This window comes from Leptopilina heterotoma, unplaced genomic scaffold (genome assembly GCF_015476425.1).
Source record: "Leptopilina heterotoma isolate Lh14 unplaced genomic scaffold, ASM1547642v1 Lhet_51, whole genome shotgun sequence".
Classification (NCBI taxonomy): domain Eukaryota; kingdom Metazoa; phylum Arthropoda; class Insecta; order Hymenoptera; family Figitidae; genus Leptopilina; species Leptopilina heterotoma.
The window spans coordinates 1,937,300-1,951,801 of NW_025111110.1; the positions used below are offsets into that span (position 1 = coordinate 1,937,300).

Consider the following 14,502-nt stretch of genomic DNA (forward strand, 5'->3'; position numbering starts at 1 on the left):
AAATTGCTGTGAAATTTTTATTTATTTTATGAAAATAATTAAAAGTGTGTGTAGAATTTTATTGCATTTTTTTTTTATATAATTGAATTCTTTTGGAGAATTTTATGAAAATAGTAGATATTGAAAATCATTAATTTGAGGATAATTTTTCAAAATAATTGAATTTCGGAAAAGAATTTAATTATTTCTAAAGATAATTGAAATTTTGATGAGAATTAAAAAACAATTTTGAACTTAATTGAATTTCTGCGAAGAATTTTATTACTTTTAAAAATAATTGAATTTCTGCAATAATTTGTAATTTCTATAAAATTCTCCAAATTATATCGTACAATTTACGAACTTTTCATCCTTTTTAAATCAAATTACAGACTTTACGGACCTTTTTTCAAAAAAACAGACTTTTACGGACTTCAAGCAAAGTTGCGAACTTTTACGGGATTTACGGACCTAGTTCGAGCCCTGTAATTATCAATTATTTATAATAATACTAATAATAAAAATAATAAATAACTCGACGTATATTAAAATATTTTAAAAAATTAATTTTTTAATTCCCCATTAATAATTTTTTTTCGAAATTTTTATTTGGATTATAATCATTTGAAAAAATAATCTCACATGCCAGAGCAATGTTTCTAAATGGTAATGAAATAATCAATTGTTTCCAAGTGGAAAAGAGAAATTTTTGTTATTTTTGGTCAAAAGCAATAATAATAATGATAATAATAATACCTAAGAGAAAACAAAAAAAAACAAATGGAAAAAATTTCAATCTACTGTAGGAAAGGAATACTATGATCTGTCCGGAAGTCCGACTACGATGACCAGTGGATCGTTTAGAACTTCTTCACACAATGGACATCATAGTACTGGTCCAATAACCATTGAATATAATGGTCATCATCCACCGCGAGAACCGCGAAAAGAAGAGAACACCCTCGTTCGAAGAAGCTTCCGAAGAAGCGACGAGTGGTGCGCCGATAGTAGGAGGTGCGTTGTCATCTACGCTTTTATTGTTCGTCGTCAATAATTTATCATTTATTTCTTAAATTCAAATTAAAAATAAATTTTCATCCTTTTTTCTTTGAATCAGAATTAATGTTTACTACCTTTGGGCAATTTTATTATTAATAATTATAAAGTAATTATCATGCACTGAAAAAAATGTATTTGATTAAAATAACCGACTACTTAACTATTATCAATGAAATATTTAATTGAATCAAATAATATTTATTGGTGTCAATTAAATAATAATTTATATTTGCTTCAAATACTGAAATTATTGGTTCAAATACCATTTAATTGACTTCAATAAATATTATTTGATTCAAGGAAATATTTAATCGATAATAGTCAATTAATCAGTTAATTGAATTAAATACAATTTTTTTCAGTGCGGGGTTTGTAATAATAAATAATTTAAGTAAAGAACTAAAAAAATTCAATTTTCAATTTAATTTCTTAAAAATGCCAATCTTGAAAATTCTGTTCATTTTTAAAGTTTAGAGAGTAATTTTTGTTATGACAAACAAAAACCAATGTATGATATGTATGTGTGTCGGCGTATCGCATATTGTGGCAGGTTCACTGAGCGGAGGGGGAAAAAAACTGTGAGATTTCATGGAGGGACCAATGTCGGTGACTCTCAGGAAGAATGGTCATGGGAAGTCGATCGGCAAGGTAGTCAAGACAGTGCGACAAAAGACTCTGGAATAGATACGTCGAGCACCTTTACGAGCAGTGAAGACAGCAACAGGGGTGACCTGCCCAAGGTACGGGCCGATCGAAAACCTCTCCTCATGAATCGTCATTTCTTTTCAAAAACTTTACCCTCCTCATTGAATGAAATTAATGAAAAAAAATGAATAATCTAACTTTCAAAAATCCGATGTACAAAAAAAAAATATGAGAATGTCGAATGATTTTTCCTTAGTTTTCAGAGGGTAGTTTTTTTGATCCTATTGACTACTCTATTCTGTCTTGTAAATCGTTTTTTGTAGTTAATTATTATATAGAATCGTGTACTGTCTCATCAGTTGCATAATTGCCAGAAATATTTTCCTAATTTTAAAATATTTCATTTTTTTTTTATCATTTCTTAACTTCACTTCCGATTCGATTTTGATTTTAACTTTGACTTTCAAAGTCAAAATCGAAGACTGAGTGAAAATGAAAGTCAAAATCGCACAAAAATTTTCTTTTTAACTTCTTTCTTCCTCAAAATTATTTTCATCTTTTTAATCAATTATTATTTTCAAAAATTTTTAACTAAAATTCTTCTTTAAATCAATTATTTTTAATAATTTTTGAAAAAGTTTCTTTTTGCGAGAATTTTTAAATCTATTTGTTTACAATTCAATTTTACAAAAAAATTTGATTATTTATAAATTCTTCAATTAACTATAGTAAGAATGTTCTTTCATTCATTCACTTTTTCTGTCCCTCACACTCTGAAGTTGTCTTTTGCTTATACTTTTATTTTTTGTTATCTTTAGACAGATTGTATATTATATTATTATTTTTATTTTATAATTAATTCAAAATTGTAATGACAAATAGAAATCTTCAGAATTTTTTTCACTTTTTTTCATTAAAAGACTAAAATTTTGTTAAATATTATGTTTTGTCAAATTGAAATTATGCAGATTTTTGTTCTTTACTTCTAAGGAAAATTAGAAAATTCTTAAACAACTGTGTTTAAGAAATAGAAAATTTATTTATTTTGCATTATTTTTGTTTATGAATCACAATTTTTTTAAACAAAATTATTATTTTGTTTTAGAAAAAGAAGAAAAAGATTTCAAAATTTCTAGTATTAATCTTATTTTTGGAACAGGATTTTCCACAGAAATTAAGACATTCAAAAATTTCAAATTCAAACTTTTTTTATATTAAACAACTTATAAAAGTATTTTTATAAAACATGAAGATATCGATTGCTCCGAGTCGAAGACTCGGAGTGATCGATTTCTTCATGTTTTATAATAATTAAAGATGACCGAGAGATAAAATCATTATTTTATATCATCAAAGTATTGTTACTGTAACTTCATCAAAATTTTTTTCATCATTTTAATTCAATTATTATTTTCTAGAATTTTAAATTTTTTTTATGAAAATAATTGAATTCCTGTGAAATTTCTATTATTTATGAAAATAATTAAATGTTTGCATACAATTTCATTAAAATTTTTTTAAAATAATTGAATTCTTTTTTGGAAATTTTATTAAAATAGTAAATATTAGAAATAATTGAAATTAGAAAAAGTTTTGAAAATAATTGAAATTAGGACAAGAATTTTGTTGACATCTATGAAAATAATTGAACTTTGGAGAAGAATTTTGTTATTTATAAAGATAATTGGGATTTTTACGAGAATCTTTTTTTAAATTTTACACATAGTTGAATTTTATAAGAAGAATTTTATTTTCTTTTGAAAGTAATTGAATTTCTGCACTTATTTGTAATTTCTCCAAAATTGAATTTTTTTAGTGTTTTCAACAAAAATTTTAATTAGAAAATTTTTAAATTTTATTATTTTCAAAATTGAAATAAACTTCAAAAAATTGAAAAAAAATTCAATTAAACCTTTTGAAAAAATTAATTTCATAGAATTGTTATTAGTTAAAATTTTAATTTTTTAAAGATTTTAATTTGAAACCTTTTCAGAATTCAATTATTTTCAAAAATTCATGCTATAATTTTTCAATCAATTTTTATTAGAAAATTCAACGAGAATTCAATTATTTAAATACAAAAATTAATAATTTATTGAATATGTGAATGTTTCTTTAAATTGAATTTTCATAAAGAAATAATCGTTATCAACAACTTTTCAAATAATTGAATTCTTTTGACGAATTGTTATAAAAATTTTAAGAATAATTAATTAAATATTAATTATTTTAACAATATAATAATTGCAAAACTGCAATGAGTCTTATTATTTATGAAAATAATTGAATAATTGTAAACAAATTTTATTATTTATGAAAATAATGAAAATATTGTGAAGAAATTTATAAAAAAATTTGTAAATAATTGGATTCTTTTGAAAAATTAACCAGTTTTTAACGCGCAAAAATCAACGAAAATTTTTTTCAATTTAAATAATGTCTAAAATTACTCCAAAAAAACAAGAAAACAAAGTAAACAAAATATTTGTTTGATGAAGAATTAAGTTTTTTAATTTACAAAAAATGATTCAGTAATAAAATTCAGATTTGAATTTATTATAAAAAAATATCGTTTATTTGAGCGTTTAAAACTTTAGGGATATTAAATAACTTTAATATAATTTTATTCAATTTTTCATTCATCGAAACAGGAGTTTCGGTCTATATTTAAACAATAAATTAAATTTATTTACTTAAATTATTAATTAAATTAAATTGGAAAAAAATTGATTCAAATAACCGATTAATAATTAATTCTGCACTTACAAAAATATTTATCTGATTCAAGTAAATTTTTAATTATTAATGATTAAGTAATCGGTTATTTTAATCCAATTAATTTTTTTTCCGTGTATTAAATATAATTAGTTTGAATTCAAACAAAATCACAAAATGTCAAAAAAATCATTCCAGGTAAAATTTGGATTAAAAATGTAGTTTTTTTTGGAACAGTAATGTATAATATTTCTGGCTATTTTGTTAACTTTACTCTCAAGTAGCTGTTAGGATATATTTATATACATTATGAATCGATGAATTCTAACGAATATTTGAATAAGGAATTTATAATTAGCGCGGCTCACGAGACTTGATAACAATTAAAATTTATAATTGTTCGTATAAAATTTCCTTACTCAAGCATTCGTCAAGTACGGGCTTGCAATTCTGACTTAAGTGCTTACTTTTGAGTGAATGCAAGGTTCTCTTAATTGCTAACTTTTTTTTTGTCAAAGGAAGGTCTTGTCACGAGACATTTGTTTCTCCCTCATCCACATTTGCATCTATGAGTACACCAATCACTTTAAAAAAAAAACAAAAAAAATAGAAAATAAATAAATTTACACATATAGAAAAGAAATAGACAAAAATTGTAAATTATTGCTTTTATAAAGGCCACATTCGTCAGTATTTATAATATTCTCGCATATCAATCATTTATTTTTCTTTCAACATAAATTGCCTGTTATATTCCATCCGATATTTTATTTTCCTTTGAGAATTCATTTTATTTCTAAATTTTTCTTATATCTATTCTTTAGAAATAAAATTCTTTTTATTATTTTTTGAATTTTTTAAATGAATTGAAAAGCTCGAAAATCCTAAAAGAAATTATATTTAGAAATCACAATAATATGGTAAATGAAAGTGGAAACGATTTTCTTAGAATAAAAGAAAAATTATTTGTTATTCAAATCTTATTTTTTGCACTTTTAATAATAAATTTAATTAATACATTAATTTAAAAATATTTTTTTTCTGTTTAAAATATTTTATTTGAATATTTAATTAATATTAAATTTTAATTTATTTATACATATTCTATAAATAAATAGATAAATATTATTTATTTTAAATGAATAATCTATAAATAAATAAAAATATACAAATAGAACAATAAAATAATAATATAAATTTTTTTTTTTTGAAAATTCAATATTTAAGAAAAGTAACAAAAATTTTATTTAAACGTTCAAAATCTTAAGCATAAATTTTGTTAACATTAATTTTACATATTCCAATGAAAATAAAAAATTTTTTATAGAAAACAAAACTGAAAAGAAACTATGAAATCAGACTGAGAGAAAACCATTTTTTTTTTCATATACCATGCAATAATTATGTTAGCCGTAAATTGTACAAAACATCTCCCGATTTATTTATCTCTTATTCCTTCAAAGTTTTCGTTTCGTGTCTTGTGTCAGTTTATCTTCTTAGAACCACATGATTTAATACTACAACTGAATTGTATATATAAAATATATAAATTAAAAGTATTTTTCCACATTTAAATACGGAACAAAAAACCTAAAAATAACGAACTCTCTTTCTAACAAAACAAAAATTAAATACAATGAGTCCTTTATGCACAAAACAAAAACTAAATATAACAATACCCTCTTTGTAAAAAATTAAAAAAATTTTTAAAAAATAGTTATACAATGTTTTCTCCTGTAAAAAATTATTTTTTAATTTTCAAAAATTAATTATCAACCTAACATCTTTAGAGTTTAAATATTTTTAAATCAAATTTTTATTTTTAAACTTAAAACTGTACTGTTTTTTCCAGGGCCATTCCAGGTGAAATTTTCATTTTTTTTGGTCGGAACAATTTTTTTAGAATTTTATATGAAAAATTAGAAAAAACGTATTTTTTATTTTGTTATTAAATGAAAATTATAAAGATTGTAATTGTTTTAAATGCAACTTGTTCAGAAGCCTCGGCCTCTGAAGAAGTTGAATTTAAAAATATTACAACTTCTACAATTTTCATCCAATAACAAAATAAAAAAATACCTCTTTTCTTATTTTTCATATAAAATTCGAAAACAATTGTTCCGAAAAAATTATTTTAATGAATATTTCACCTGAAATGTATGTCCCCTAGGTAAAAAAGCATAATAATTCCTTAAAAATGGCTTTAATATTTTTTAAACATAACTGAGAATCATATTTTTTTATCTGAAAGGAAAGATACAACCCTTTATGGAATCATTCTTCTGCATATATTCATATGTGGTATTAAATCGAACGATAACTGTTCGTGTATATATACGTAAATATATCTAAATCCTCAATATACTCGGGAATAAAAAAATAAAAAAATGAAAAAATAAAAAAATAAATAAAAAAACAAGAAAATATATTCTTGTTCAAAGTCGTGGTAGATTATAAGCTTGGTAGTAAGCAAAAATAGTAACTAGTATTTATTGCACCGTATGACGTACTTACTTTCCATTTGGATGACATTTGAAAATAATTCCTCGCCGATAAAAAAAAAAAAAAAAAAAAAAAAAAAAGAACACTTATAAATTTAAAAAACGAAAAAAATTAACATTTCACTCTAAATATACCTTAATTTAAAACTGAAATCGTGTTTTCTTTAAATCATCCAAATGGAATTGTACCATTTCGTGATTTAGTGCTTCACTATATCTTAAATTTTCATTCGGTTTATAATTATGCAAACGAAAAATTACACCAATTTTAAAAAATTAGATAAGAAAACAATTTCTCCCAAAAACGTTGTTACGAAACATTATATCGATTTTTAATAGATAATATTCAAATCTATTCAGCAAGAATCTTATCTGACTGACAGTCGAAAGAAAAGTTAGTCTATTGTCATAAATTCACATTTTCATAGAAAAAGAAAAATTTTAAATTCGTTCCAGATGAATAAAATAAAGAATTTAAAAATTTTTATTTAGTAAAATTTAAATTATTTAATTTTATTTTAAATTTTAATTAACAGTTACTTCTGAATAAAAATTACAATTTTTTCCCAATGAAAAATATTTGTTAAATTTTATTTTCTGTTAAAGGGAGGAGGGTACACCTATATTTTTAACTATATTAAAGAAATAATTTAAATATTTTCACCAAAATTATTTTTAACGTAATTTTTTGTGAGGAATTTAATAGTTATGAAATAAAATCGGTCAGAAAATATTTTGAACCTTTCTGAAATTTTTATTTTTCTTAAAAATTGGTGGATTTTGAAATCCATACGTAATTTTCCAGAAAATATGTTATTGAATCCACACAAAAGTTTTCAAATAAAAAAAATCCAAACAACCAAAACATCATCATAAATAAAAAAATTGATTTTCATAATTTTTATAGAATTTTTTTGAAAAAAATCTGTTTTTAAGCTGAAAATGCTAAAAAAATACAATTATTTTTTATTTTTTTAAAAGAAAATTCATTCGCTTATTTTTCTCACTAATTTCAGATCACAATTTTATCCTAATTTTTTTGTATTTTTATTTTTTACATATAAAAATTATGATCTGAAATTAGTGAGAAAAATGAATGAATTTTCTTTAAAAAAAAATGAAAAATAATTGTACTTCTTAGCACTTTCAGCCTAAAAGCAGATTTTTTTTTTAAAAATGCTATAAAAATTATGAAAATCAATTTTTTTATTTAAAAACTTTTTTGTGGATTCAAAAACATATTTTTTACAAAATTACGTATGGATTTCAAAATTTACTAATTTTTAAGAAAAATAAAAATTCAAAAATGGTCAAATTATTTTCTGACCAATTTTATTTTATGACTATTGAATTCCTCACAAAAAATTACTTTAAAAATAATTTTGTTGAATATTTGAATTATTTCTTTAAAAAAGTTAAAAATATAGATGTACCCTCCCCTTAAATAAATTGTTTCTTATTAATGGAAAATTGTAATTTTTATTCAAGTGTAACTTTAAATTGAACATTTTCAAATTTTCCCGTAATCATTCTCAAAAAACATTTATTTATTTTTAATTATTTATTCCCCTATTTTTTCTAATTTTCAAGCAACAACAAAAAAAATGTAATTTTTATTTTAAAATACGTAACTATGGCATTGGACTAACTTTTGTTCCGATTGTTTGTCTAATTCTTTCTTATTTATTTAATAAGTATCAACGGTCTGACAAAATAAAAAACTCCCTTTCGTAAAAAAATGCTAATATTAAGAAAAAAATGTGAATACGAATCAATTAATTAAAATTGAAATTAATCAAATATAAAAAAAATTTCAAACATCATAATTAAATTTAATTTTAAATGATTTTTAAATTAATTTCATAAATCGGAAGAAAAATCAAAAATAATGTTAATTGTATTAAAAAAAAAAATTACACAGTGACTAAACAGAAAACAAATTCTATCTTGCGTGACACTCAATTGTTTTTATTTACAGACTGTATATACGCTGCGTAAAAAATGCCTTCAATATTGCACGTAATTGCATGTTTTAGTTATTTTTATTTATTTCCATTTATAATTATTGCTTCCTTTTGCTCAGTTCGCACATCTAATAAAGAATATATAAATTTTTCTCTTAGTTGTAAATATTCTTTATTTATAAAAAATATTTACTCAAAGGCTGACGTATGTATATCATGAATAGCTTCTATAGTGATTTTATTTCTCTCTCTTCTATATTATCAACATATATAAATATAGTGTATAATAGTTGCACCGAATTCTGATGTTCATAAAAAAAATCGTCATCTGTTTTCTAATATACATATCGCATGGTGGTAAAATAAAACAGGTGATCTTAAAATGAACCAGGATCTATTATTATTTTTGGATGACTTTTTGTTATTACCTGTAATAATCTTCTACCATGGAGGATATTTTACGAAATATAATTTTAGATATTGGAAATATTGATTTGGAATAAATAGCGAGGAGACGAATATAATTTTCATATATATGTTTAAGGAAAAGAAAATGTAGCAAAATTTTTTTCAATAATCAAACTTTTTTTAATTATATTGCAATTCTTTCCTATAAATTTCAAAATTAAATTTAATTCAAATTTAGTTTTCAAATTATCGACTACTTGCCTGTATGATCAAATAAATATTTATTTCAATCTAAAAAAAAATTTTACTTGACAATATCAATTTTTCAAATAAATTATTTAAAAAATATACCTAATAAAATAAAAAGACCTTTTTTTAAAAGTGTTAAAATAGCGCGGAATTTTTCATTATTAAATAATAATTAAATTACTTTTCTAATTAGAAATAATAATTACATTATTTAAAGATAGTTGAATAATTTATTATTCCAACCACTTATATTTTTATCAGTCTATATTTATAATATATTCCAGAAATGGGAATAAAATATTCTGGTGGTTTTAAAATTTCTTATTCTACTTAGATTCATAAAATTCAATTTTTTCAGAATTTAAAATTATTTTTATCTAATTGATTTAAATAATTAGTAAGGCTTTAATAAATATTTGATTTCAATTAAGTAATTTAATTAATAACTGTAATTCTTGAAAGAGTTTTTTGTTTACATATTGAGAATATTGTTGAATTGCATTAAACAAAAATTCAATTAAATTTATTTATTTGAATTGAAGTAGAATTTAATTTCATTGAATAAAATATTAAAATTTTAACTAAATTGAATTTGAATTAAGTTGCATTGAACTAAAAATCAATTAAATTGAAATAGAATTGAATTGCATTGAGTAAAATTTAGTTTGAATTTGCAGTGAATTGAAACAGAATTTAATTGCTTTGAATGAAATTTGAATTGAATTGCAGTGAATAATAATTCAATTAAACTGAATTGGAATTTGATTACGTTAAATAAAAATTCTCTTTAAAATGAAATGAATTAGAATTGATTTTTATTGATTAAAAATTCTATTCAATGCAATTTGAATTAAAATACATTGGATTAAAATTAAATTCAATTGCATTGAATAAAAATTTAATTGATTTTAATCGAATTAGAATTTAATTTTATTGAATAACAATTGAATTAAATTGAAGTTTAATTAAATTGCATTGAATTAAAAATCAATTGTTTTAAATTGAATTGCAGTAAATAATAATTGGATTAGGTTGAATTCAAATTTAATTACGTTGAATAAAAATTTAATTTAAAATTAAATGAATTTGAATTTATTTGCATTGAATGGAATTGAAATTCCATTCAATGGAATTTGAATTGAATTAGAATTTAATTTTATTGAATAACAATTTAATTAAATTGAAGTTTAATTGAATTGTATTGAATTAAAAATAAATTGTTTTGCAATTAAATTGCAGTGAATAATAGTTGAATTAAATTGAATTCGAATTTAATAACGTTGAATAAAAATTCAATTTAAAATTAAATGAATTAGAATTGATTTTGATTAATTAAAAATTCTATTCAATGCAATATGAATTAAAATGCATTGAATTAAAAGTAAATTTTAATTACATTGAATAAAAATTCAATTGCATTGAATAAAAATTCAATTGATTTTAATTGGATTAGAATTTAATTTTATTGAATAACAATTGAATTAAATTGAAGTTTAATTAAATTGCATTGAATAAAAAATCAATTGTGTTAAATTAAATTGCAGTGAATAATAATCCAATTGAATTGAATTCGAATATAATTACGTAGAATAAAAATTTAATTTAAAATTAAATTAATTTGAATTGATTTGCATTGAATAAAAATTCTATTCAATTGAATTTGAATTGAAATGCATTGGATTAAAATTAAATTCAATTGAATTTTTGTGGATTTATCTTGATTAAAAATCCAATCGAATGGATTTAAGAATTAGAATTCAATTAAATTGGGTTAGAATTGAAATTCGTTAAATAAAAATTCAATTGATTTGAATTGACTAGCACTGGTCAATTCTAATCAATTCAATGAAATTCAATTCTAATTAATTTAAAATTAATTTTTATTCAACGTAATTTAATTCAAATGTTTGTTCAATTTAATTGAATTATTATTTATTAATTAAATTGAATTAAACAAAAATTGGAATTAAATTACGTTGAATAAAACTTCAATTGAAATTAATTAGAATTGATTTGCATTGAATAAAAATTTAAGTTAACGAAATGAAAATTGAAATACAATTGAATATAATTCAGTTAGAGTTGAATTAGATTTCTAGTTTAAAATTAAAACAAAATTTGAAACCCTTGACATGAAAATTAAAAATTTGTTCCAAAAGTACATTTATTTATTAAAGTTTTATCAATGTACCTGGAAATACCAATTTTTTTTTTAAATTTATAAAGTTTTTTGAAGAGTTATTGAGAATTTTTGAAAATTTCGTAAAGTACTCCTCTGTCATTATCAATCACTCGAACTTGTTCGATATCAAGAAATTATACGTACATTAATACAAATCATTAAAAATCATTTTTCAAAATATTTTCGCCATCTTGAATCCGTCATTTTGATTTTGAAAATTTACTCTTCTATTCGTAATCAGTAATTCAAAAATACTTCTAGATTACAACATTCATAATTCATTTCACTTTATTTAATTTTATTTGTAAGAATAAAAAATGGCACTGAGATACTTGAACGTAGTTGCGATATTAGATGTTGCTAATCAGATATGAAAGAATCATCATCAATAAGAAAGTAAAATTGAATAAAATTTCTTGATTCGAACAAGAACGAAAATAACTCCTCCCCAAAAGAAATATCCTCGATTTTATTAAAAATTCGTGAAATCATATTCAATAGCACTCCCTATCATGGCAAGCAAGCTCCGACGGGCAAAAGATGATCGGTCACATGATTCTCCTCAAGTCGTCAGGCGCCGGAAGTAGTAGTAGTATATTGGGTCTCAAAGTGGTTGGAGGAAAACTCCTCGAAGATGGATCTATGGGCGCCTTGATTGAAAAAGTGAAGAAAGGAAGTACTGCCGACATCGAGGGCCAACTTAGACCTGGTAAGAGAAGATGATCATCATCAGATTCAAAAATTTACAAAGTTTCCTTCTCCATGAGGACGAAAAAAAATCATCTAAATAAGAAAAAAAAAATTACTACAAAAAAAAACAAATCTTCAAGAAATCAAAAGATGCAAAGGAGAAGAAAAGAACTCGTTTTTGGAAAAAAAAACAGTTCTTTGAAGGAGACTGACTGGTCAAGTTCCCAATAGATGATTCCTGATTGGATGCCTGTTTTTTAGGTGACGAAGTTATCGAGTGGAATGGAAGGTGCCTGCAGGGCAAGAGTTTTCAGGAGGTTTACGATATTATTGCCGCATCGAGGCAGGAACCTCAGGTAGAACTGGTTGTCTCAAGGAACTTGCTTTCGTCAACAACTTTACCCGGGAGGTCAACGACTGCATCAACGACCACCCCTGTTGCCTCAAGGCGTGCTGTTGCTCAGTCACAGTGGAGACAGAAACACGAATGCACAGGCGTTACTCAACAACCTCATCACAAAGGTAAATATCTTCTTTCCTTCTTCTTTTTCTTCTTCTTCTTCTTCTTCTTCTTCTTCTACTTCTTCGTCATCCCCCTCAAAGACTACCATCATTATTTCTTTCCCCCAAAATAATCGCCCTTCGACTTTCATTTTTTTCTTTTTGTATCATCATCAAGAGAACATTTCAAGTCCACAACAAGGTGTATCAGTTGTCTCAAGTTTTCAAAATTACTATACAGTTGTCAGAAATTTGCAAAATTACTAATTTACTATTAATTATTAAAGAGAATCTTTAGATGATTTTTATTATTAGAAGGTAATTACTATAACTCTCGATACCTGACTCAAAAAAAAAAAACAGAAGTCTGTTTAAAACAATAGTTTAAGGGGATGTAAAAGTCGATTCGATTTTTACACAGAGGCTTAATGGAAAAATTAGATTGACTTGAACACTATGTTTCAGGTAAAATAACTGGAATTCTGGTTAAATTAACTATAATCCTGGTTAAATTAACAATTAACTTGAACACTGCAAAAATAGGTGTCTTTTTTGATATCTTAAAATAAGATGTAAGATGGAAAAATGGTATCTTACATCTTAAAATAAGATGTTTTCTAAAGCATCTTACTGATATTTATGATGCTTTATACGTTTTAGCAGTGATGAAAATATTTCTTCCATCTTAGAAAAGTAAGATACTTTTGTAAGTTCTTTAAAGTATCTTAAATTAAGATGTTTCTGTTGCAATAAGATGTTTAGCGATAAGTTACTTGAGAATCGTAAGATGCGCCATAAGTGTAAGTTACTAAAAAATAAGATACATATAGTGTTTTCCATAACAGCCCATAGTTAACCTCAAAACTTTTTGCCCAAAAAATACCATAGAAAATGTGTACGAAGATACTTTTAACATCTTAAATTAAGATGTTTCAAGTAACTAAAAAGTGTCTACCAAAACATCTTAGAAATGACTACCAAAACATCTTAAATTAAGATACTTCTTTTTGCAGTGAATTCAATCGGTTACATTATCTATAATTCTGGTTGAATTATCCGGATTTCTGTTTAAATTAACTGGATTAATAAAATCAGAAAAATTGGTAAAGGCATTCTATTCTCTGCCAAATAAACAGAATTCTGTAAAATTATCTAAAAAAAGTTTTAACTAACTGCAATTATGGATAAATTAAATAGGTACCTATAAATCTCGTCAAATTAACTGAAATTTTGCAGCCAAATGAACTATAATTCTGGTTAAATTAACTGTATTTCTGGTTAAATTAGCTAGAATTCTGGTTAAATAAACTTCAATTAAGGTTAAATTAACTTGAATTCTACAATTACATTATTTACAATTCTGGTTAAATTAACTTGAATTAAATCGGTTACATTATCTATAATTATAATTGAATTATCCGGATATTTGGTTAAATTAACTTGATTAATTAAACCAGGAAAAGTAAAAAAGGCATATTTGACATTCCATTTTCGGACAAATAAACAGAATTTTAGTAAAATTACCTAAAAAATGGTGTTATTAACTGCAATTCTGGATGAATTAGATACAAATATCGTTAAATTATCTTAAATTTTGCGGTTAAATTAA

The 14,502-nt window shown here is 23.0% G+C and overlaps 1 protein-coding gene across 9 annotated transcripts in view; it reads left to right on the forward strand.

Moving 5' to 3' along the window:
* LOC122507702 (regulating synaptic membrane exocytosis protein 2) overlaps window positions 1–14,502 on the forward strand; it is a 166,734-nt gene that overhangs the window by 91,159 nt on the left and 61,073 nt on the right. For 7 of the 9 annotated variants that reach the window (XR_006302134.1, XR_006302135.1, XR_006302137.1 and 4 more), the window contains exons 6-9: window positions 786–993; window positions 1,589–1,778; window positions 12,204–12,411; window positions 12,654–12,914. The exons of 1 other annotated variant lie outside the window; for it this stretch is intronic. Coding sequence is in view for 1 of the 8 variants with exons in the window: in XM_043620559.1 (XP_043476494.1) it covers window positions 786–993; window positions 1,589–1,778; window positions 12,204–12,411; window positions 12,654–12,914 (867 nt within the window). In the remaining 7 variants the exon portion in view is untranslated. The remainder of the gene's footprint in view (window positions 1–785; window positions 994–1,588; window positions 1,779–12,203; window positions 12,412–12,653; window positions 12,915–14,502) is intronic. One more of the 9 variants, XR_006302138.1, reaches the window with a different exon arrangement.